Raw genomic sequence first — 25,827 nt, forward strand, 5'->3', positions numbered from 1 at the left:
CTGAGCCAAGCTGAGGGTGGAAATGAGAAAGGGTGGATAGATGCAGACAGGGCCCCAGGCTCTGAGGAGTCTTATCTGTCTGTTAATTTGTTTTGTTTTGTTTTGTCTGGCAAGGGTTCATTATTTCAACACCCTGGGACACATGGGATTTCTGCCCTAGAAAGGACCTTCGTCCTGAGTCTTTCCCCAGACTAGCCCAGGAATCTATGATTCCTTTGTTCACATCACAGTGAAGGAAACAACAACCACAAAGTTATCTGTGCTGGAAGGACGGCCGCTTTCTCAGAAGCCCACCCAGTCGACTTCTCTTCCCACCATGATGTCTTTATAAGTCAACCCTGATACGGACCAAGGCCTAGCAGGTGCTGAGTCTAAGTCGGTGCATGTGCATTACATCATCTAACCCCTCTCCCCAAGACCCTGAGAGATGGATATTATGATTCTCACTTCACAGGGAGAAAAAACAAAGGATTGGAGCAACTGACTTGCCTAATGTCACAAACCAAGCAAATGGCACAGCTGGAAATTTGACCTCAGCCCGTCTGACTCCTGGGCCTCCCACCGACCTCCAGCCACTTCTGGTCCCTGTCAAAGTCTTTAAGATGAAAGACCACTAAATGCAATGTGTGTTCTGGAACACAAGAAAGGATATTAATTTTTAAAAACTGATGAAATCCAAATAAAGTCTGTAGTTTAGTGAATAGTAAGGTACCCACATTGGTTCCTTGGTTGTGACAAATGTCCCATAATTACAGAAAATATTAACATTAGGAGAATCTGCTGAAATGCATATAGAAGCTCTGTGTACTCTCTTCACAACTTTTCTGTAAATCTAAAATTATTCCAAAAATTAAAAGTTCATCATAAATAAATAAGAAGAAAAGAAGGCCAATCAGTGAAGCACATAAACCAGGAAAATATTTCCACCTTGACCTAAGACTCCGGGGGCTGGGGTGGTGACTCCTCTGAGCTGACGGACTGAACAATGTCAGGTGGTTTCTGGTCCCGGCATGGAATCACGCAGTGGTGAAGTCCTTCCTTTCCCAGGTCTCTTTCCATGTCCCTGATCTCCTCCAGAACAAAGTCTCAGTTTGGAGCCAGCACGTCTTTACCACCAGGACAGACTTGTTAACTTTCCTTTGTTCACAGTCCTGGGGGAATTTAAGCACTAAATTGGTTTTGTTGTGTGCATTTTTATTTTCTATTTGTGGCAAGTTATCCTGGTTTTCTACATGTGATTGTGATATTAATTTTTCTCTTGAAACAAATTTCTTTTTTAAAAAAAGTATAAATTGACTTAAAGATAGATCTTGAATAAATAATATTACAAAACAGATGGGGATTCAGCCACAATCATGAAAGCGGTTTGAGAATGAATGAAACTTGGGAGACTGAGTGCTAACAGAGAGCAGGTGACCCAGCAGATGACCACCCTGGCTGGGCCTGAACCAGACACTAGGAGATGTGGGGGAAGCAGACTGTACAACCCTAATTTCTGCTTGACGAGGGACCTTGTTCACCCTGGCTTCTCCAGACCAACACACTGCCTGGCACATAGTAGATGCTCAATAAATATTTGTTGACTACATGAATTCATGGACAAATGACTGTACAGATGTAACTTTAGAGCCAGTTCTATTATTTCCAATATGAGTGTCAAATAGAAGGGCCTTCTGAGGTCATCCAGGGCGACCCTGTCATTGCACAGATGGGAAATGGAAGACCAGGAAGGTGAAGGGATTTGCCCAAGCCACACAGTCAGTGTCTGGGAAAAGCAAGGCTTAGGACCAGGGCTTCCCACCTGTGACTATCCTTACCAGCACATCAGACTGTCACTTCCAGTGTGTGCCCACGTGGATGACCTCAGCCTGAGCAGGCAATGCTGCGAGCAGAGTTGGGGCTCACAGGAAGTCTGACTCCTGGCACCCTGCCTGTGCTCTAAGTGGTGGAAAAGCCCCCTGCTTAGAAGCTGTACCAAGGCTTTCTGCGTCATGTGGAAGGTCAAGCTGGATCACATCGGAGGGGTCTTCCTACCCTGGGATTCTGACGCAGGGCATTTACCTTCTCAGTCGGGGCTAATACCTCTCCAACTCATCAAGTACACCTATGCGTGGGCATCTCCCAGGCCATGAGGCTCCAGAGGCTGACTGTGCAACAGAGACCAAGGAGGGCAAAATCGTAAAGTCTACCATCTCGGTGACGAGTGTCACGTCCTCCTTGAGGCCCACCCCAATCCCTCCCCCACCGGCACCTCCAGTCACCCTGACCTGCTCCGCTTCAGGTTCTTATTGCTTTATTACACCTATTGTGTATTGTCTGCCTCACTTTACTAACCTGAAATGGACTTTGTATATCTTTGTATATCTTGTTTACTGATTTATCTCAAGACCCTAGAACGGTCCCTGGTACAGGGTGAATATTCAGTAAATATTTGTTGGATGGATGGGTGGATGGAAGGATGGGTGGATGGTTGAGTGGGTGGGACAAATAAAAGCCAAAAATGCTGAGGGGACTTGCATCTGGTCCTAGCTCTGTGGCTTTCTAGCTGTGGGAACTTGGGCAGGTTACTGGGTCTTCTCGAGCCTCAGTTTTCTCATCAGTGAGTGGAACGGTCACACCAACCTGAAGGGTCGGCGGGTCAGTGGGTGGGTGAAAGGACTCATGCAGTGCTGGGCTCTCATAGGCATCTAGTAAGTGTTGGTTACGTAAGAGGCAAAATCCATTCATTCATTCACTCCTTCATTCATGAGGTCAGTCACTATATGAATATGTGGCCTATTTGAAGGCTGCCGAGAAGAAGTAGGAGTTGACACTTCCTGGAAGGCTGAATAACACCCTCAGAGGAAGTGGTGGGAGTGGGAGAGAGTGGAGGGGGGATGGCAGAGCAGATGCAGAGGGTGGCAGTGCAGACCACGTGAAGGAGTAGGCGTGGGCACGTCCCAGCCGGCAGGCCTGCCCTCCCAGAGGAGAGGGGAGCTTTGGGCGATGCTGGTTGGGTCTGGGCAAGGGTGATTGCCATACAAATCTTTCTTTTCAGCGAACACATGCTGAGCACGTGCTCTGTGTCATGCACTGGCCTGGGCACAGGGGACACAAGGACATCTAGTTTGTAGCCAGAGGGACACTTATAACACACGAGTTTGCCTCTAACTAAACACCTGTGATGGCCTGACACAGTTCTTCAGCTAAAGATCAGCATACCCTGGGCCCCCGAGGGCCCCCTACCTCTCCAGCCTCACACACACCTCCTCCTGCCTTATTTTGTTGTTGTGGAGACATTAATCTTGTTTTTCTCATCCATGCCACCTCCTCGCCTCAGGGCCTTTGCACATGCTCTTCCTTCTGCTTGGCAGAGTCTCCCTCTGTTCCCACCCCAGCTCCTTCCTTTTTATTTATTGTTTTTCAAAACAATTTATTTCTGTAGAGAAGAATGAAAATATGGCTGTGAAAGTAGGACATCATATTGAAAAATATTCAACATGTGCAACAGTCATTTTAAAAATAGTGAAATGAAAACGAAGATAGATAAAGCACTAAAGCTTATGCCCAATTTCATTTGAAAGGCCAACCAGTATTTTATATGCTACTTTTGAAAAAATGCACCCATATACAGTTTTAATTAATAGTTACAGTTTAAAAACAGATGAGTTCCCAGCATTTAGAGCTCTCCCCAAATGTCACATCCCTGGGGAAGCCTTCTCTGGGTCCCTGGACTGGCTCAGACTCTCCAAGCACCCCCTGATCACCATTCACCATGCTCACTGCAGCTCATGATTGTATATTTATGTGTGTGTTACTCAGTTCATGGCTGCTTCCCCACTGAGTATTAACTCCATGAGGGCAGGCACTAGGCTGTTTATTTTAGCACCTGGCCCAGAATTGCAGCCCCCTAAGTCATTGTCTGATGTAAGATTAATGGCAGCCCACATGGGGGCGGAGGGAACCCTCAGACCCACCAGCTGTCATCATATGTGGAAATGAATGCTTTCTTGGAAGGCTGCTTGGAAGATGCTGGAACAGTAGAGAAAAGCTCACAAAGAGGTCATAATAGCCTGGGTATTAAAGGGTGAGTAGAAGCTTGTTAGGCAGGAGGAAATTCCCATTAGAGGGGATGGAGAGGCAAATGCCTGGAGAGCAGCTTTTTAGAAAAGAGCTGGTCAAGCTATCCCACTACTGGGTATGTATAATAAACTCGCATGTTTATTGCAGCACTATTCACAACTGCCAAGAGATGGAATCAACCTAAATCAACCATCCATGTCCATCAATGGATGAATGGGTAAAAACAACTGTGGTGTATAACACAGTGGAATACTACTCAGCTATAAAAAGAAGTGATATCCTATCATTTGCAGCAACATGGACAGAACTGGAAAGCATCACATCAAGTGAAGCAAGTCAGGCACAGAAAGACAAATACTACCTGGTCTCACTCATATGTGGAATCTAAAAAAAACAGCAAAAAAGTGTTTCTCCTAGAAGTGGAGTGGAATAATGGTTACCAGAGGCCGGTGGGAGGCGGGGAGAAGCGCTGGACTAACGGGTACAAAACTACGGTATCTACCCTAAGTGAGTCATTGTGCAGGGTGTGCATGTATTGAAACAACACACTGTATGCCACAAATATGTACAAGTAAATGTTAAAATTAAAAAAAAGAAGAAAAGAAAACAGCTGGGTCATCGCAGAGGCTGGGGGTTGGAAGGCATTGAAGATGGGACCCGTGTCTCTCTACTGCTTGCCTGCATGCCAGCCGTGGTTTCTATGCAATCCGTGAAATCTGCAGGGCTCCTGGGCCCCAGGAGGTAGCTATCATTATTCCCTTTCAACAAATGAAGAGGCCGAGGCTCAGAAGGATTCAGCGACATGCTCAAGTCACCCAGCCATTAAATGGCATGCCTGGTTGTGCCATATCCCCACGGTCACGTGTTGCCCAGCTGAGATGACCACGGGACCTTCCATGTGTGTCTGCTGTCTTCCCACACCCACCCTCAGGCTGGAGCAGGGGGAAGAGTGATGTCAGCAGAGCGCCTGGTGGGATTCCCAGCCCCCTGCCCACTCCGGTGTCCCTAGAGCAGGGTCTCAGCCTTCTCCCCCACGCCCACCCTCTCAAAAGGAGCCGCTTACTCTGGGGCTCCGCAATCTCAGCACTCACCGTCGCACACTAGCCCAACCCCTCTCCAGGCTGCCTTCTCCACCAGCCTGAGGCCTAGGGCTCCAGGGCCCTGAGGGTGCCCAGGACCGAAGAGGAGGAGGTGCTCACTGGATCCACACTCACAGAAGGGGACGTGCTGAGGGGCTGAACAATGAATGGCTGGGCCCCAGGGCAGTGTGAGGTCCCTCCCTTCCCACCAAACCAGAAGACATGAAGTCACTTCACCTCTCTGAGCCTCAGTTTCCACATCTGTCATATGGACGTCCATTCTGGCTGCCCATGGGGCAGCTGTGTCCAGAACACAAGAAAAACAGTGAGCTGCAAATTGGGAGACTTGCCCAGGGAATGACAACTGGTGCTAGCAGGATCCCCTCCTCCCCAAACATCAGAAGGTATTAGGAATTCACTGCAGGAGGCGAAGGAACCTGCTGCCTGAAAGGAGACCACCCCTCACTAGTAACCTAAGTAGGCTTGTGAGCACTTGGTGCCCCCTAGTGGTCACAGACAGACCTGGCAGAGCCATGTTTCCTGGGGCAGGTGCAGGGACTCCATAGACAGAAGCTATTCAGCTGAGCTTATCAACAGGTTCCCCAATGGCAGGTTCATCTGCCTTTGATGACAAGATGGGAGACCTAGAATCTCCTTTTTGTGTCGAATAAACAAAGCTGGCAGTAAGTAGCTGCTATTCTAATGCTGCCCAAGAGACCAGACGAGCCTCACCCCTGTTTTGCCATCAACGTGGAAGCCTGGCTGAGCCCAGAGCTCCCACAGGGACAGTCTGGGGAGGATAACTGTATGGCTCACTGCCAAAGACCTAAGGCTGAAGGCCAACAAAGGGGAACTAACTTTTCTAAAGCGTTGGGCTGGCTTCCTCCAGAGCTCTGCAAGGGAATATAGTGATCCTCACTTCAGAAAAAAGGAAACAGAGGCTCAGAGAGGGTATGTGGCTTTCCCAGAGATACCTCACTCTAGGATTTAAACCCAGGTCTCTCTCACTCCAAATCCAGGTATTGCTGTGGCTCACACCTTTCCCAAATTATCCACTATCAGTTGGCAGACCTGGGGGTGGGGGAGTGTTTGTTTATTAAATCACAAACCCCCTCTGCCTGCTGGATGAGAGAGAACACCAAGTGGGGTGGGTGTGGGGCATCTAAACCTAACATTCGAATATGCAAGGAGGGGTCTGAGGGAGAAGAGGGGCCACAGGGCTCCGAGAGCCAGCAATGCCACTCATTTGGGCGGTTTAGGAGATTGTGATGATGTGGGATTAGACTGGAATGTGCTTGTGGCTCTGATCCTAGGGAGATGAAATATTTTCAGCCCCAGGCCATGGTTGAGGTCCACCGCAAGCTGGAATTCCCCTTTATTTCCCACCAGGATAAACAATCTTTCCCAAGAACAGCATGGAAGGCGTGATCTTCTGGTAAATAATCAGCAGATAGGATCTGTTTATCTTGAAATTTATCGGCCTCTCCATGGGCAGCGTCTGCACTCCGGAGCCTGCGGCCCCCTCTGCCCCCCGCTCATCCATCTTCAGCTCAGCCTTGTGCACCGCCTGCAGGAACCAAGGGCAAGGTCAGTACTTGCCAAGCCTCTCAGAGACCGTGGTGGGCCAGAGGCCCAGAGAGGCCCAGAGAGGGAGACAACTTGGCCAAAGTCACCCAGCACAGCAGTAACTTGGCTAGTGCCAGCCACCCTGGGACTCCTGACTCTTCTGCTGTCATCGCTGGAGGATATTTGACAAGCAAGTAGAGCATGAAGGAAAAGATGGTGCAGCGGGAGCATGAGTTACGGGGAGGAGATGGAGCAGGGTGTGCTATCCTTCCCATGAATTACAGGGAAGCATCAACCATGATCATGGCAGAAAGGTCTGCTGAGCCTCTGTGAGATGGAAGTGGGATGGTGGCATCCCTGCTCCGAAGCCTCCCGCACTTCCATCCCCTGGTATATGCTTATGAGGGAACCAGATTCCAGGTTAGCTGTTTGAGATGACTCAGACCCCAGGCCCACCCCAGTGGAGTCAATATCTGTGACGAGTTGATGGATACTGGGAAATTGATGGGCCTCTTTGAAATACTGACCCATTTCATTCTAGTCTACAAAATTCTAACACTTCTACTTGCAGTAAATAGGCCAATCACAGATATCAGCACACCTAAAAGAAAAAGAAACAAGCCACTGAACTCAATAAAGATTTGCACAAAAAGGGTAGCTGGCATTGAATGTTTGTGGGAAGTTGGTGGCAGGAAAACTCAAAAGTGAGAAAAGTCTATTAACTGCATCTCTCCCTCTTGCAAATAGGAAAATGAAGGTGAATCTGGGCCTTCTGCTTCAGAACAGTTGGCTTGTTTAGCAGCCCGGATCCCTCCCAGATTGGCTTGAACGCCACCCACCCCTTTACTCCGCTTAGCACCAGCCAAAACCCACCGCCCACCGGCCATTCCCCAGGCACTACTCCAGCCTTTCCCACCTCCCAGTCTTGGGCCACCTGCTCCCCCTGCTGGAGGATCTCCCCACACCCATCTCTGATTGTTGAAATCTTTCCCCTCCTTCAATGCCCTTTTAACCCTAAAGTACGCTGCCAGATAAAATGTAGGATGTCCAGTTAAAGTTGAATTCAAGATAAACAATGAATATGTTTTAGTGCAAATATTTAAGATGTACTTACAGTAAAAAAAGTTACTCATTGTTTATCTGAAATTCAAATTTCACTGGGTGCCTTGTATTTTTGCTAAATCTGGTGACACCACCTGTACGGTTCTCTCTGCTCGCCCCAAACAGGTAGGTGCTCACCGTTGCCAGAGACCACAGGACCCTCTGCTTGCTCACCTCTTCATTATGAGGAATGTGTTTATGACTTATTCCTAAGAAGCCTAAGAGGCCTTTGAGAGAGGGTCTGACACAGCCCTAAAATAGTTCCAGGCCTGATAAACGTTCCAGGCCTTGATCAACGTTTGTTACGTTGAATCGACTTCCAGGAGATTGAATTTTCCAGTTCTAGGGACTTGAAACATGAATCCTGCGGAGGTTATGTGGTTTGCCCAGAACCACACAGCTGGTAAGGGACAGAGCTGGATTCAAGCTTGGCCCAACTGGCAGGTAGATCCTTGCATGTGCAGACTCTGTGACAGTGGCTCTGGCCCAGGGCTATGCAAAGGCTCCCCGTACTGGAGGGGTCAGTGCCCATGCCAGGCAGGCTTACCTTGCCCACTTTCAGGCTGCGATTTGGGGAGATCCTGGTGAGATCACCATGTTCCTCAAAGATTTTGGTGATACCCATGTCGGAGAGAGTCTTCTTCAGGTCATAGGTACCTGTGATGTGGAGCTTGGGAATGAACACATCTACAACCCTGGGAATTAAAAGTGACAAAGGTGAGAGGTAGTGTCCTACTTTTTCTGGGGCAGGCCTCAGGACAGATGATGAATGAGACATTTGTCCTCCCAGGCCCAAAGGTTATAGATCTTCTTGCTCTGTCCAGAGTGAGAAGGGAATCCTTAACCCTGGGACCCTAGCTTCAAAACACCTAATGCTCTCTGAACTGTCCCTACTTCCCATCAGGACTGCCCCAGAGCCCTCATCCACAGGGAATGTCCTCAAGTCCCCATCATCTCAGGGCCCCTTCAGCCATAGTCACAGATGCTCTCCCCACTGTAGTCTCTGCCACGCCCGAGCCCTGAGCCTATCCCAACCCCAGCAGACCTGACGCTAGAGGCCACCCTGAGATCTGGAGCTGGGCAGAACTGAGTTCAAATCCACTCTGCCTCCTTAAGTCACTTGGGCAAAAAGGATGATAATCATGGCACCCGTGGGACGCTGAGTGCCCAAGCAAATGTGTGAAGAGCTAGCAGATCATTAGTGACACCAGGCGTTCATCCTCTTGCTGGAGAGGTTGCACAGCCTCACGTCCTCTGTGGCTAGGCCCAGATAGGCCTCCCTGCCCGGAGTCTGCGGCCAGGTGTCCCTGAGTACCTACAGGCCCTGGATTCTCATTCACCTGGCTCTGACCCCATTTCTTCTCTCCTCTCCGAGGACCTCATTCCTGCCTTTGTTTCCTCTCTCCCCTGCATCATTCATAAACGGTGTCTGCTTAATCAGTCCCAGGAGCAGACTGCATTCTGGAATTACACCTTTCCAAAAAACAAAAGCAAAAACATCTCCTGTGGCCCTGAGTCACCTCTCCAGCTTCCAGCCCGTTTCTTTTCTTCCTTTTACAGTAGACTTTTTCTCTGCCAGCTATATCCACTCGTTCCCATCATTGCTTCAACCACTCCAATCAGGACTTTGACCTCCACGTTCTACCGAAGCAGCTCTTTCCAGAGTGGCCCTTGACCTCCTGCTTGCTACATGCAGCAGCCAAATCTCAGAGGCGGCACTTGCCTGTGGACCCCTTCTGCGGCTTGAAGCATTCCATCCCAAGTCCACACCCTCCAGGTTTCCCTGCCTTCACCGGCCACTCCTTCTGACACCCTTTGCTCGCCCTGCCTCATCACCGTCTCTAACGCCTGTGGTCTCCGAGGCTCAGACCTGGCTCCTCTTCCATTTTCCACCTCCACCCCCTCCCCTGGGATCTCCTTCAGTCTCATGGCTTTAAATACCATGGATAGGCCCGATGACTCCCAAAGTTACCGTTCCACCCATCAATTCATTCCGCAAATATTCATTAAGTGCCTACTGTATACCAGATCCTTGAGATGCATCCATGAACAGAACAGACAAAGATCCCTGCCCTTGACCTTTTCTAGCAGAAAACACAGGCAATAAAATCAGCACACACACACACAGAGTTTAAGTATATATCATATACTGGTAGTACGTAAGAAGGCAGTTAAGTGCTGTGAAAAAAATATATAGATAAACTTATGGGAATCAGGAAGCCTGGAGTAAAGTAGAAGATTTAAGCAAACCTGGAAGGAGGCAAGTGAGTTAGGTGAGTTGGGCTCTTTCTTTTCCTGGAATAAAATAGGGAGCCGCTGTAGGGTTTTGAACAGAGCAGTGATGTGGTTTTGCTTAGGATTTGAAAGGATTATCCTGTCCGCTCTGTTAAGAACACTCTCTGGTGTTGGTGGGGATTGGGGTGACAAGCACTGATGTTGGGAAACCATTTGGAAGCTAATGTGGTGGTCAGATGCCAGGAGACACAGACGTGGTGGGAAGAGACCAGATTCCAGATATAGTTTAAAATAGGGCTAATGGGGTTTCCTGACTGAATGAGGCTTTTGAGAGAAGACAGCAATCAAGATGACTTTAGTTTAGCTTGAGCAACTAAAAGGATGGAGTTGCCATGAACTAAGTTAGGCGAGCCCGAGAAAGTTCCACAGGGGCAGATCGGGACGTCATTCTGGACATGCTGAGACTGAGATCCCATTGGACATCCAGGGGAGATCCTGGCTAAACAGATGGACACGTGACCTGGAGTTTGGGAAGAGAACTGGGCCTGGGAAGTGTGGGAGGCGTGGTAACGCAGACGGTGTTTAAAGCTCTGAGCCTGGTGTGCTCACTAAGGGGTGAATATAGACAAAAAAGAGGGCTGAGGACTGAGCCCCGCAGCACTTGGGTCAGACCTGCAGGAGAAGAGGCTCTCCAGCAAGAGAGACGAGGAAGGAGAGAGGCGGGAGGAGCCAGGAGAGTGGGGGGCTGGAAGCCAAGTGAGGGGAGCCCTTGAAGGAGGTCAGGAGATCAGCCCGGTCAAATGCCACTGACCACTCGAGAAAGAGAGGCCTGAAACTGGCCACCAGATTCTTCAACAGGGACATCCTGGCAACCCTGGCAATGAGGGTCTCTGCAGAGAGATGGGCACAGAAGCCTGACTGGAGTGGGTTTAAGAGAGGATGAGAGCAGCTGGGGACAGTGAATAGACACAACTGCCTCAAGGTATTTACCTGCACAAGAGGGCAACAGGATGGAGCAGTCACTGGGGGACGTGCAGATCAAGAAAAGGTTTTATGCTGGGAAGCATAATAGCATTTGAGATCTCCTGCAGGCCAGCTCTAGTCACTTCTATGTGCTGTAAGCTATTCCTGGGCACCTGTCAGGTTTTACGATGGGAAAAATAATAGTATATTTCTATCTGATTGAAATGATTCAGCAGAGAACAAAAACACTTGCTGCTGTGGGAGAGCAGGGAGAGAATCTGCAGGGTGACATTCCTGAGTATCGAGGATCCGGCAAACAGGGAGATCAACTTTAGCTCACGCCAAAGTGTGAAGGCCAAAACGGTGGGTTGCTGCGGAAGGTGGGTACACAGCCCAGGAAATGTGCAGAAGTGTGAGGGGTACCCAGGCTGGGAGTGCGCCCCCGGCATGTTTTAACAGGAAAGTGGCTGTTGCAAAGCCTCCAGTAGTCTTGTGCCCCACAAAGGTGGCGCTTCTGATTACCCTTTGGGAAAACAGAACTTTCCCTCTGGGGAAATCGAAGCAGCAGCCAGCCTCTAATTATGCAAATACAGAGCAGTTGCCTGCCTTCTAGACAAAGGCCAGGCTGAAGTCATCTGTAACCTAAATTCCAACATGTCCCACGCTCATGGAAATTGGGGGTGTGTCTTTTAGGGGTGTGTCTGTTGACTTGGTTACTTTTCTAGGGGAAAAAGGTGGTTTTACTCTTCAGCCTCTCCTGGGCCACCCAGTCTGAAGGGGACTGCAGAAAGAACACAGAGGAATATCCCATCCCCTTCCTCTCTCTCACAAAGAACCACTGAAGTGGTCTGGACCAGGCCCTGCCTGCAGACCAAAGCAACTTGACAACTTGCCTTCCAGACTGAATGAGCTCAGAAGGCGGGAACATTGGCCTGTCACATTCTCATAGAGTGTAATTTCCCCCTGGGGACCATGGGCAAGTCCGGTGCCCTGCAAGAGGATATGGAGTTTCCCACGGGGGAGGCAGACATTACCGCTGTCTGTCATTCCAGGGCCAGAAGGGGTTGGGGAGGCAGGACGCACCTGGCGTGACAGGAACCCTCCTGTCTGTGGTCTTCCAAGCAGAGGGCCTTGGCGAGGGGAACAAGAAGCACCCCTGCCCACACCAGAGCTGCAGCCCCATGGGAAATTGTTAGAGATAACTTGGAGATGGGGGCGGGGTGCACTCAGGATGCCGAGTTCCAGCAAACCAAAGGGAGGGTCTCAAGTGGCTGTAATCTGAATTCTAAAGGAAATGTGATCTGCTAGAGTCCAAGTCTTACAAGGCCAGGACTTCTGGATGAAGTGGGGGTAGAGGGCCTGGTGTCCTTCCCATTGTCCACCTTCCCTTCACTTTCCACACCCCTGAATCCCCTAGGGAGGGTCCCCCAAGACACCCCTGTGAACTCTAAAACTCTGTAGAGCACAGGCTGTAAACTGCCAGTTGCTCCAGGGGTATCCCCACGTTCAGAGATGCTATTTCTTCTCCTCCAATGGGTGAGCTGCTGTCCTGGTGTTTCATCCTGAGGCTAGAAGGGTCAGATTTGCCGGACACCTGTCGTTCAATAAACCAGAGGTTCGAAGATCTGCCGAGAACCTTGGAACTCTGACCTTTCAACAAATCAGAAGGCAAGTGCCTGAGAGGGATTCTGTGGGCTGATCCTAAATCTGTTCTAAGTTAATGTTTTAAAAGAAAAGTATTTACTCACTTCGGTCTCTTGGTTATGATTAGTATAACTTACGTGGGGCAGGCTTCATTGGTTGTATTGTGACACCACAGTCGAAAACATCACTCTATTTACAATGAACAGCTCACAGCTGCCTTTGACACCGCAAGTGTTTGTACTTGCAGTTTCCCTTGCCTAGGATTTCGTTGCTCTTCTCCCCTCCATACAGACAGCTATTCAGCCTTGAAGACTTAACTCAAATGCCACCTCCTCTGTGAAGGCTTCCCTGATCACCACCCTCCACCAAGATTTCATCCATGCCGCTCCCACAGATTTCATGCACCTCCCTCGAAAAGCAAGTGTTTTCATTGTACTCCTATGACTTGCTTCCCGGTCTACTTCCCACCATAATATAAGTTCATCATAGAGCCCAGAAGAGGACTTGGCCACGAGGCAAGAGCTCAAGAAGTCTGGGATGAAAGGAGGAAAGAGAGTGGGGGGAAGGCGGGAAGAAGGAAGAGGCTGCATGGGCCGGGCACCCTCTTTACCTGTGTGAGATTAATTTTTTCCATCTGGCAAAAATGTCCTCCTGCAATCCTTCCACCACGTGCTCCAGTTTGCCCTCATCAGGAAGAATGAACGTGGCTGTGATGTTTTCGTGGTAGGGAATTTCCAGGATGGCGCAGGAGAGCTGGTCATCATAGCCGACTTCGTACATGCCCCCGTGGAACATCATGGGCACCTTCACTGACTTGTTTCTGCCCAGAATGAAATCTTCTTCTTTAGTTGCATTTGGATCAAACTCATGTTGCCACCTGGCTTAGTATTGAAGAAAGACAAGGTGACATGAGTATCCCAAGAGAAAAGAGTGGACCAGATCCAAATAACCATTTGTCTCCGTCCACACAGATTTGAGGTTTGGATATTCTGGAATATCAGGGAAAGACTCCCTAAATCCCTGCCCTCATGCCATGGCCTGAAGAATCCTGATGAGATGGTCTCAGGCCCGTAATCATTTCCCGAAGAAGCCAGGACCAGGGCTGCTGAGCTGAGAGCGGAGCAGCGGACTACCCTAAGCCCAGATGCCCCTGAGTCAGAGAGGCCTGTAGATCATGTCCTAACAGAGGACACTGGATTGCATTTAGTGGGGGCTGTTTGGGTCTGACACAGTGAAAATGCTTGACTCTGTTCTACATAAGCCTTGAAGAAGCTGCTCTCACGTGGGCTGAGAAAACTAATGAAACAGGCTGTCCTTGGGAGCTTGCTGAAGAGCCGCGAACACCTCGAGTTGTGTGTTTGTATCCCTCCTTTCTGATCCTGAGAATGCTTTGACTCCACCGGGCACAAACTCAGACCTGGCACTCTTCAAACCTGCTACCTTCAGAGCACTCAACAGAGGGCCCTGAGGGCCAACCCCATTCAAGTCCTGGCTTCACTGTACTGAAAGGACGACCTTGGATAAATATCTAAATGCCCCTGGGCTTCAGTGTCCCTATGTGTAGAATGGGGATATTTAGATTCAGAAGAATAAGGCAGTATTGCTCAGTGACTGTGTATAGTGAGTGTCGAGTGGATGCTAGTCATCATCAGCATCACTGTTGTCACCGTTGTTCCTGTTGTGATCTAGGGGACATGGGGATTTTGGAAAATTCCCGATTCTCCTTTCTACTTTTCTGGTTTGGACAGACTAAGGTTCTGGACTACCATGACTGCTTCTTTTTTTTTCTCTACACCCATCAATCTTTCTGTAGATTTTGGGAGACCTGAACTTTTGTAGTTAGGACCACGTTGCTGACAGCCCAGCAGTGATTTTGCCCAGACTGAGGGCTGTTGCCCTCTGATTCTCACCTATTTACGCCAGCCTCTTTGTGTGCATGTTCTCTGTAAGTGGGCGTGTGCGGTGGCAGGGAATGATGCTTGAATTTGGGGCTGTTCATCTTTTTCAGTCACTCTCCCTCAGACCTGGGGAATCTACGGAATCTGATAAGGAGATCAAGGCCCCCACCAAAGTGATTCTCATCACCACCATCAACACAGTCACCATCCTGGGTGTCTATCTGGAGTGACGGAAAGTGCACAGCCCGAGGGCCAGGAGAAATGGGTTCTACCCCTGACTCTCATTAACTGGCTTTTTAACTTGAAGAAGGCTGATTAATCTCTCCGAATATTTTTTCATTTAAGAAATGGGAACAAAATGTCATTCCAAACTCTACAACCAGTGTTGTGTTAGGATAGTCAGTAATAATGAAAATGTACATATGGAGAGTGACTTAGACTTCATCAAGCTCATTTCCCATATATTTTCACTTTGAATTCCAATAACTGCCTGATGAGTTATGTGTCATGTTACCCATTTTACAATTAGGAAAAATGGGGTTCTGAGAGATTAATCACCCATGAATTCAAGGTTACAAAGCAAGCAAGTGGCAGGTTTTTAATCCAAGTCTATCCTTTCCACACCAACATGCCACAAGCCTTACCTCGAAAGAAAATGTAATTTGTAAGAAGCATCACAGTGCCAGAGTCTATATTCCTGATCAGGTTATTAATTTTCCCATGGGTTTTCTGACTGATATAGTTATTGATCTTCTTCTGAGCATCTTCCAAGTTCTGGAAGTTGGTTGGGACAGTTTCTGCATTGTACAGGTTCTTGGCCTCTGTCAGAAACTTCTGCTGAGGGTGCAGCCTCTGGTCCATGAACAGGGTGTTCCCAAGGCTCAGCTTGATATTCTGGTTCTCCTGGTTCAGCCTGTGGATGAGGTAATGGAAGCCCTCATGAAGGTCTTTCTCAGACATCCTCATAAAGTCGAACCCCTGCTTGATCTCAGCCAGGGTGGAGTCCCGAGCACCCAGACACAACATGGAGAAGGCTGTGGAGATGCTCAAGGGAGAGAAGAAGACGTTCTTGCCAGGGCTGCTGGAGGCCAGCTTCTTGAGCATCTTGAAGCCAAAATCTGTGTTGCTCCTTGCAAGGTCCTTGGCTGCCATCCTTCCCTTCCACTCTCGGGCCTGGCTCACAGCTCCATCGTTGGTTGGTGAGAAGTTGGGCTTCAGAAGACCTTTCACAGTGAGAAGGCCAGCCAGGAACAAGCCCAGGCCCAGCATGGGTTTCATTTTCCTTGGAGATGGTCCTGTTGAGAAGTAGACCTGAGGTTAGCAGGAAAAAAATAACAAAAGAAACCCATTGCTCCATCTTATCCTCAAGGAAGACCAAAGGAAAGAAGTAATACAGTGACTGGTGTGTGCTATACATAGTGGTTTATGAGTGCCTGAACATCCTTCATAGTATTTAACTTTTATATTCACCCTGGGGACTGCCAAAAGCTTAGTCCAGTCAGCCTCCATATCATCAGCTTCCACATCTGTGGATTCAACCATAGATCAAAAATATTCAAAGAAAAAAAAATAAAAAATAACAATAAAAATCTTACAAATAGAAAAAATATATAGCATAATGACTATTTACATAGCATTTACCTTGCATTAGGTATTAAAAGTAATCTAGAGACTATTTAAATTATATGGGAGGATGAGCCCAGGTAAATGCAAATACTGCACCATTTTATATCAGGGACTTGAGTATCCACAGATTTTCACACCTGCAGGGGGGTACTGGAACCTACCCCCCTGGATACTGAGATGGTATTCCAAAAAGCTTGTTGATTTCTCTAGTTGGACATAATACTGTCAACGCTTTTTATACCAATTTGTACATAAAAGGAAGGCATATTTTTTTTTGCTCTGTGATGTCATTTCCTATGTTTTTTTCCTGTGCACATCTTTACATATCTATAATTCGTGGGAAATGGTGAGCTCCTCAACAATAGAGTCTGCCCATGGTTGTCTTAGATTGGGTTTCCTAGAAGCAGAGGCTGAGATGGGGATTCGGGTGCATGTTGGGTACTGAGGAGGTTGTCTTAGAAGGAGCCCATAGTCAGGTAAGGACAGCATGATGGGAAAGGTAAGGAGCCAAGCAAGGATGTGGTCTCAGGTAACACCTAGCATTGGTCTGATCCACAGGGGGAGGGCTCTGGAGGGCTGTCCTCAAGAGGTGGGGCATGGTGTGTAAGTTCCTGGGTCAATTAGCTCCTATCGGCCAAGGACAACTTTCTGGAATGGGAAGGGCAGGTGTGAGCTATTAGCAGCCAACCCTCACAGTACCACCAACAAAAGGGAACTGGGCCAGGCACCAACAGAGTTCACTGCACCTAAATCCCCAGTGCCTGGCACTGAGTAGGCTCTTTCTGGTTGATCAAAAGAACAGACAAATGAACACCAGCACAGGGCCTGTACCTAGGAGTGCCCCAACCCCCCAGTTCCTCATGCCCCCATCTTTCTAAGTCAGGCTTTGCAAATACAAGCTTCATCACAGCAGAAGTCTGCAAGAAGTTTGTGGCACAGTATCTGAAAACCCTAGTGGATACTACCTGTTGCTCCTAAGCATCCATTTTTCCTTGCAGCTTCCCAGAATAATTTGTCTTTTCTTCCTTTTTTTTTTTTTTTTTTTTCAGTAGTCTACCCTTCCCTCAGACAACCCATGTGCCTTGGGGAGGCCTGACTGGTGCAGGGTCATCTCAACTCCCCTGCTAGTGATTGGTCCAGGAGCCAGACCTAATCAACGAACACACAACAGTGTCTGCCCTGGTTCTTGTTCAGGGAGGGGCATGTGGCTCCAGGATCCAGTGAGGGTGCATTTCAGGACTATGTGTTGGAATGTTGGGGTGCTGCCTTCTCTCTTATCTGGATGTCTCAGGCAGGAAGGTGGGAGGTGGGAGGTGCAGCAGCAAGGAACTAAAACAGCCTTTTGCAACCTGAGGGAATGACTCTCAGACAAAGACAGAATACAGAGAGGATGCACACAAGGACTTTGCAGAGAAACTGGAGCTGCAGCCACTGATAAAGCTGACCCCAGAGCACCCATTCCCCACCTCTAGACTCCCAGTGATGTTAAGCTACACTGTCAGTTACCTGAGGCCAAAAGCATCCTAACAAACACAAGTGGATATTTAAAATATGCCAGGACTACCAAGTGGTCGGCAGTTCTATATTCCAATCTCATGCCTTCACAGCCGTGTGACGTTCTGGAAAGCATTTCCCCTATCTGAGCCTGGTGTTCTGTAAGCACCATCCACTCCCAAGGTCTACTTTTTGGTAAAAATTTAAAATAGTTGGTGATGAACAAAGCTCTATCGGCTATCTGAAAATAGGTCATAGGAGAGAAACTAGTAAAATCCTTAAGGATGCTTGACATAACAAAGAATTAGAAAATGGAAAGGATTCCATCTCGGTGTTAGTGGGCTGGGCTGTTTACAATGGCTGTCTGGATTGCAAACAGAAGCTTCTGTTACTCAGAGTCGATTGCTGCCTATGTGTGTGCCATTTCCCAATGCCCAGGAGTGGAGAAGTTAAGACGTGTCACTCGAGCTGGTGGAACATTCTCAGCAAAGCTGTTGAGCAACCAGGCAGGACCCCTGGGTGCTAGCCAGGGAAGGGCAGGGCCGAGCCCGGAGTGGGACAGGGAGACGGTGGCAAGGTCTGTTCCAGGAACGTGTGGCACGTGTGCGCACACACACACATACACACACACACACACACACACAAAGTTTTGCAGGGATGCTTAGTCATTAGCCCTTAAAACCTTTTTCTACTTGACTGAGTTTCAGAAAGGAGAAACAATTTTGGAATTACGATTGGGAGACTGGTCTTCACCCACTTCCATGAGGCAAGTCTCTTAATGCTTCTAGGTCTCAGTATCTTCAACTATTAAATGGGGACAAGCAGGGGAGTGACAATTTGGTTTCTTCCCCACTAGATGCTGCTAATTAGCTGCTGCCCCACCCTCTTGGGACACAGCCCACACTTGGCTGGGCCTCAGCTTTGTCTTAAGCCTGTGTCACAGTGGTCCCCACAGGCCTCCTGCCCAGGCCTCCCTGAGTGCCAACATCCTGGCCTTTTCCCCCAAAACAGCCCACACTATCTGTATTCTGGGCCTTTCCATGTGTCACCACAGGCCCTAAACTGACCCAGATTTGTCAGATGGGTTAAATGCCTAAGGGCAAATTTTTTTTATCCCATCAATTAAAATAGCTGAGCAACTGGTTATTCCCCAATAAATTGATAGATTGCTCTCCTGAGTTGAGCAATTCATTGCTGGGTTTTAGTTCGGAATGTGTGTGATGTGTGTATGTAGCTGTCACTCAAAATAAATAAATAAATACATAATAAATAAATAAATATATAAATAAAAATAAAATCAAGAAGAAAAAGAATGAGATAGAAACTGAGAGCCCTGTGGAATACCTATGGGGCAGATAAATGTATAATCAGTATTTTAACTCTTCTCTGACCATATCACATTCCCTATTAATTTGGAAAAATAATTTCCTTCTCTCGTGAGTAGGTGAAAGGGCATCTCACTGACCCAGGAGTCATCCGTCCTGAAGACAGATCCAAAGCAGGTGAGCAGCCCTCTGGACAAGCAGCACAGGGGCTTCAAGTGCACACGTGGAGGGGCTCCCCACCGGAGGCCACCGCTTCTATCTCCGCACTGTCCTGACGTGCCCAGTCACCGGAGTCGCTGATTAAAGCCACCGTGAGATGCAGCAGCACATTTAACTGTAATATTTGTAATCCTTCCACATATCACCAGCAGTTCAGGAGAGCAATATATAAACAAACAGCACATACACAAGCTACAAAGGATCCACTCAGTGCATAGCACCCCCCACCCCTCCCTGGCTCTCCCTTCTTCTGACAGTTTAGTACCCTACCTCTCTTCCCTGTGATGAAACTGACTAGCGAGGAAAAGTTGATGTGATATTCTTCCTCAAGTCAACGAGACCAAAAAGTTTGGGATGCTCTGGACAAGTTCCCATCCCCAGCGTCTCAAGCCCTAACAGAGTGAGCTTCAGGCAGCCAGAGTGTTCCTGCTCAGTGGGGAGACCCTTTCTGCACACCAGGCTGAATGCACCAGGCATCTCTCCCTGCCCAAGGAATCCCAGGCCCTCTGAGATTCTCTCTGGAGTCTCCCAAAGAGTGAACAGCACTTGGACAAACTCAGTATCCTCCCTTGGGCCGCTGAGAGAGCTGACAGATCCTTCCCAAAGATGGGCTTTGGCATCCCAACAGAAGACCAACAAAACCCCGGGCTCAAAGAGACATCTCAGACATGCTCTGTGGTCCAACTCTTAAGGGACTGATATTGTTTTAAGAGAAAAACACTCTAGATATATTAGAAGTTAAATTATTATAACAGAACTAAGTGCTGGTGAGAGATATCATTTTCACCCTGTTGGAAGTGAGAGAAGCCCCCTCAGAGAATGCTAACGGCCATTGCAAAATATTCTTTTCTCCTTCCTGGAAACAAAGGATGGAGAACATGTCCAGCGTCTGGCTTCTTAATTTGTCCTGTGGATTTCTGATTTCATTCTTTTAAGAAATACTTTCAAGCCCTCTCTAGGTGCTAGGCACTAGGCAGTAGAGCAATGCCCAGGGAACCGTCCTACTGATGCTGCTGCTTGGCCATCAGCCTCCTGTGGAGCCAAACACGGCACTCTCACTTCCCAGAAGTGATGTGCACAACCAGCACCGCAGACTTCTCTAAGCCCTCGAGCACTTTCCAGCTCTTTGCCTGACCGGGTCCTCCTCCCCTGCAGTGACTTCATTTTAGGGTGAGAGAAGATGGGTTGGAAAGGCTGAGAGACCATCAACGTTGCAGCCACGTGTGCTACACAGGGGAAACCAAGGCCCAGAGTGGACAAAGGAGGAGACTGAGGTCATGATGTGCATTAGTAATGAAGTCAGAGTGGGAATCCAATCGGTGGTGGCACTTGTGCAGAAGTGCTCTAAAAGACAGCGTGGCCCCACTCTCTCCGTGAAATAGCAAGTTGATGGATATAGCCTCTGTCCTTGGGGGAGAGAAAGGAACACAAACAGCTCACATACTAGGCTGACTGTGGCCAGAGTCAGAGTCAAAGAGCTGGGGTGCACCTGAGTTGGAGAGGTCACCTTATCTCCCAAGACTGTCCCCATCCCCACACCCACCAAGGTTTTTCCTCTGGAAAAGCACTGGAAATAAATCAGGGCCTCCACCAGACACGCCCAGTGAACTCCTCAAGGGCACCTTCCCCAGATTTTGGAACTTCTCTAGAATTTTCTTGTAAAACACCCACCCAGGGACAATGCCAGATCCGTCCTCAATCTGAAGCAAACGTCATGTGGAATAGACAAGAAGCACTTGGTCTTTTCAAAGGGAAGATATACTCACAGCACATTCAGGAGAAATCCACCGAGCCAGCCAAATGGGTCTGCCTTTGTTGCTTTATTATTTATACTTCCATGGCCTCTTGGAAAAGTAGAGTGAAAGCCAATAAAATTAGCCAGCCTGAGTGGGAAGGCGATGGAGGCTCCAGAAGCAATGGCCACATCTCTTCCCCGGGGGCTTCTCCTCCGCGCAAGAGGCAGCGGCCTGGTGTTGTGCAGACCACACCCTCTGGGCTGCGGCTTCCCTAATGAAGTCCATTTATATCTTTTGCAACTACTCTATTTCCCAACTGCTGTCTGTCTGGGTCTTGAGGCTGGAATAGTCTACAAGTATATCAGCCTGTAGTCCTGATATTGAATATTGAATCCAATAACACCACTGTCATCAATAGGAAGAGGTTGGTTACTGGGGTTCTTGGGATCAATTCCCTTTACCCTTCATTTTTCTCTTTTGCTATTTTTCATGCTCTCCAAATTGTCTGCTCTGTTACCTTAGCTCACATGGAGTCCTTCTGGGGAAGATCAAGGAGAGAAGAAGAGACAACTAAATACATCATTTCTATTAGGGGTAATGGAAATCAAAAGTTCATATCAAACTTTCTGATCATTCAAGAAAATCACAAATTGTTTTCCTATTGCATATTTGTTGTGCTTAAGTGGTGAGACTAAGGTTGGGTTTTGAAGCCCTACATCTTACTTTTCTGCATTTTCCAAATTGTCTTTAAGAGACAGGTATTACCTTAGAATTAATTTTTAAAAGATTCAGCATAGTTTTCTCTTCTGGTCCCAGGCACTTCAGCAGCAGACATGTTACTGTGCAGACAAGGCCTAGTCCAAGAACTACACCACACATAACCAATCCTGGAAATGGCACAGAAATGGCATTAAGAAACCTTGATCACAAAGATAGGAATCTCTTCGGGGGGTAGACCCCAAGTTCCTGAGGAACATGCGCTTTGCCAAGCAGCACAACAAGAAGGGCCTGAAGAAAACACAGGCCAACAATGCCAAGACCATGAGTGCACGCGCTGAGGCTATCAAGGCCTTTGTAAAGCCCAAGGAGGGCAAACCTGAAATCCCAAAGGGCGCCAGATGCAAGCTTGGTCAACTTGTCTGCATTGCCCAACCCAAGCTCAGGAAATGTGCTTGTGCCCACGTTGCCAAGGGTCTCAGGCTCTGCCTGCCAAAGGCCAAGACCAAGTCTCAAACCAAGGCCCAGGACATGGCTTCAGCTGCAGATCCAGCTCAGGCTCAAAAGGTTCCCAGGTCCCCACAAAGGCTCAGGAGTAGAGGCCTCTATCTGCCAATGTGAGGACAGAAGGACAGGTGTGACCCCTGGGCTGTTGTCTGCATGCGGCTGGTGTCCTCCTGCATTGTTTGTATGAATAAACCTGAGGCAGGAAGAAAAAAACAAAAGATTCAACATAAAAGGAAATTCTGATCCTCAGTTTTATCACTTGGAGAGAGAAGCGTTGAAGATGTGTACGAAACTTCCAAATGCACAGCTCCTGGGATAGAAGAGCAATGAGCCTGACATACCTGTTCTCAATTCTGCTGTGTCTAAAGAACTCCAGGGAGCAGGAAAAGTCATTCAAGTATTCCTTCCCCATTTATTGATATTTCATAATAGCTACTCAATGACTGTAGCATCACGGAGGCCTTGGAAGAGCCACATGCAGTGTTCTTCCTTCTTTTGGGATGCTGCTTTAGAAAAGACACGACTCTCTCATCCCCAAAGCTGTCCTCAGCAAAGCCTTTTTGGAAAGAGGTGACCCGAGTTCATTCCCAGGTCTGGTTCAGCTGTGAGCTGATGCACTCACAGCTCAGGCTGACGAGGCTGTGAGGATGGGGGGCTCCTGAGCTCCTGGAATCAGAAAGAGCCCCTGACGAGGCCCCTGAGCTGCCCTCTGCCCTCGCCCAGGGAGCAGGGCCTGTCTGCTGGGCTGTGTATGGGTCAGATACACAGCTTGACCAGATGAAACCAAAGGTCTCATTGTCTGTCTCTGTTCACTAAGGGCTGCAGATGGGATCGCACCCTGCTGATGGAAGGATGGGCTGAGGTGAGGGAAGGTGGTCCCATCATGGCAGAGGCTGAACAGGTGGAGGATGAGAGCCAGTGAGGCGGATGCTGACCCAGAATCTGGGTCTACACCCCTGGTTTGGGAGGGAAGAACATTGCCCGCTAATGACAGGGTGAGGCCCGTATGAGTCCAAGGGCCTCACCCACCTGTTCTGCCCCAGACACACTCTGCTCCTGGGCAGACTCTCACGGGAGACTCACAGGGAGAGGCCTGTGTGGGGACACCTCCTGAGGGACACTGAGCTGCACTGGGGATGTCTGAGCTCAGACAACTCCCAAAGGCCAGTAGGCTGCAGGAGGAGGGTTGCCACAGGTGGGCTGCCGGCCAGCAACACAGGGTCTAAATCTTGCTGAGGAGCTGCCCACCCGTGCCCAAGGGGAAGAGCCTTGCAGAGGGTGGGTGTCAGCGGGGACCAACGAAGGGGATGGCTGTGGGAGGACCAGCCCCCTCCCAGCACCCATCAAGGGACCTCAGCCTAGACTTCAGGCTGTCCCCGACCACCTGTAGATGGGAAGATTTGCGGCTCACGGGTTTGGGCCTGGTGTCCATCAGGGGCTAAGAGGATGAAGGCGATTATCCAGGCTAGGGGTATTGCTCTAAGTTGATGGACCAGAGACCCTGGCCTGAGGTTGAGGAGTGGCCTGAATATTTTTTACAGCATTGCTTTGTGTAGGGGTGGGAGGGGGACTAGGAGTTTCCAGTCTCACCCTCACTCTTTGGTTCTTCCAGATGCCAGAAACATGTTAATGATCCTGCCACACCCAGACTCCAAGAGCCCTGGTCTGGTGGGAACACTGGAGAACACAGAGATAGATACAAGCCACATTTGGTAAGGGCCAAAGGAGTGGTAACTCTGAGAGGTGAGAACTTGCAGGAGGCACCTGATCCTACCTGGGGTGCTCAGGATGACTTCATAGTTGGGGCACTCTTGAGCTGGGTTCTGAAGGATGAGTAGGAGTTCTCCAGGTGAAAACTCAGGGCAAGAGTACAGCATCAAAGATTCTGCAGCCCAGAGAAAGTTAGTGAATGATGTAATGCCTCTAGAAATGATAAACGTGACTTTGGACTTCTGGTTGCTTACCTGCAAAACGGACATAACCTACCTCTAAAGCAGTCATTTGCAGTCCTGGGAGCACACTGGATAATCACTTAGGAGCGTTAAACATTTCCATTCTGTGAACATCCCTCTAGAGAATTTTGATTTAGTTGACGTGAAATAAAGTCTGGATGAGGATGCGTTTAAGAGCCTCTTTGGGGGATTATAATGAGCATCCAGAGTTGAGAATCTTTGCTCTAAAGCAAGTAGTTCACACTTGATGACTGTCGGAATCATCTAGGACAACTTTTAAAACACTGAGCTTTCTTTCTTTTTTTTTTTTTTTTGTCGTTTTCGTGACCGGCACTCAGCCAGTGAATGCACCGGCCATCCCCATATAGGATCCGAACCCGCGGCGGGAGCGTTGCTGCGCTCCCAGCGCTGTACTCTCCCAAGTGTGCCACGGGCTCGGCCCTAAAACACTGAGCTTTCTAACACCGCCAATCACTATAGTGACTGAGACAGCCAGGTGTTGGTGCAGAGGTAGACAAATTGACTAATGGAATAGTCTAGAGAATGCAGGACAGCCCCACACAGGAAGAGTCACCTTATAGGAGACAAAGTTGTCACTGAAATTCAGAGGGGACAGGATGGTCCTTTCAATGAATGGTGATAAAACCACAGGATGTCCATATATAGGGAAAAAATGAACTGTGACCCCATTTCACACTATACACAAAAATTAATTTCAGAAATCACAGACCTAAATGTTGAAGGCATTAGATTGAAACTACTGATATTCAATCGTTTTCTGCTTCAAAAACCACAATTATCAAAACAAGAAATCTTCTAAAAGAAAATATAGGAGAGTATCTTCGTGACCCTTGAGATAGGCAAGGACTTTTTACATAACACACAGAAAGGACTAACAATAAAGACATTGATAAATTGAACTTCATTAACGTTACGAACTTTGTTCATCAAAAATCACCGAAGAGTTCGATGGCAAATCTCAGCCCAGGAGATGGTAATTACAGCACGTATGCAGGTTCTTCAAGAAGTTCATGGAAGGATTCACACTATCTTTTTATTCTGTGTCTCCACAGACTTTTTGAAGTACCCTGTCATTTGTCTGATAAAGAACTCATAGCTGATTTTAAACATTTCTACAAATCAGCAGGAAAAAGACAATAACGAAGGATAAGGAAGGACATAAACAGATGCCTCAGCAAAGAAGAATCCAGATGGACAATGAGCATTTGAAAAGGTCCTCGGCATCATGAGTCATCAGGAATATGCAAAGCAAAGCCACAAGATGCCTCTGCACACCCACCAGGATAGTAGAGTTGAAAGGACGACCAAAGCAGGGTGTGGAGCAAGTGGCACTCTCTTACACTGCAGGTGGGTGTGTGAACTGGCACAAATGCTCTGGAAAATTGGCAGGATCCATGAAAGCTAAACCTGTGCTTACCTTTAATTGTACCCTGGGATATATACCCTACAGAAATGAGTGCTTGTGGGTTCACAAAGACACGTCCTGCAATGCTCACAGCGGCTCTACGCAGTCGCCCCGAAATGGAAACAAACCAAATGCCCATGAACAGTGGAACGAAAGAGAGAGAGGGAGAGAGAGAGAGATTCCTAATCAGCATCCTGGATCATAGCTTCCATTTCCCTGGGTGACCCGATTCTTCTCTGTTTTCACAGGATCTCCAGGTGACACTCCTGACAGGCAG

The 25,827-nt window shown here is 48.4% G+C and overlaps 2 protein-coding genes across 2 annotated transcripts; one reads left to right on the top strand and one right to left on the bottom strand.

Annotated features, from left to right (window-relative positions):
- Window positions 1-6,516: 6,516 nt before the first annotated feature.
- Window positions 6,517-21,050, bottom strand: SERPINA12 (serpin family A member 12). The gene is made up of 5 exons (XM_063091985.1): window positions 20,979-21,050; window positions 15,193-15,843; window positions 13,261-13,531; window positions 8,356-8,503; window positions 6,517-6,708 (listed from the first exon to the last, which is right to left on the bottom strand). The coding sequence occupies exons 2-5, from the start codon at window positions 15,824-15,826 to the stop codon at window positions 6,517-6,519; spliced, it is 1,245 nt and encodes a 414-aa protein (XP_062948055.1). The 5' UTR covers window positions 15,827-15,843; window positions 20,979-21,050.
- On the top strand, window positions 16,606-22,286 carry LOC134372802 (large ribosomal subunit protein eL29-like). The gene is given in 2 exon segments (XM_063090164.1): window positions 16,606-16,650; window positions 21,807-22,286. Coding segments are annotated over 2 exon segments (525 nt in total).
- The last annotated feature ends 3,541 nt before the right edge of the window (window positions 22,287-25,827 follow it).

The sequence above is a fragment of the Cynocephalus volans genome, chromosome 3, assembly GCF_027409185.1.
Source record: "Cynocephalus volans isolate mCynVol1 chromosome 3, mCynVol1.pri, whole genome shotgun sequence".
NCBI classification, from domain to species: domain Eukaryota; kingdom Metazoa; phylum Chordata; class Mammalia; order Dermoptera; family Cynocephalidae; genus Cynocephalus; species Cynocephalus volans.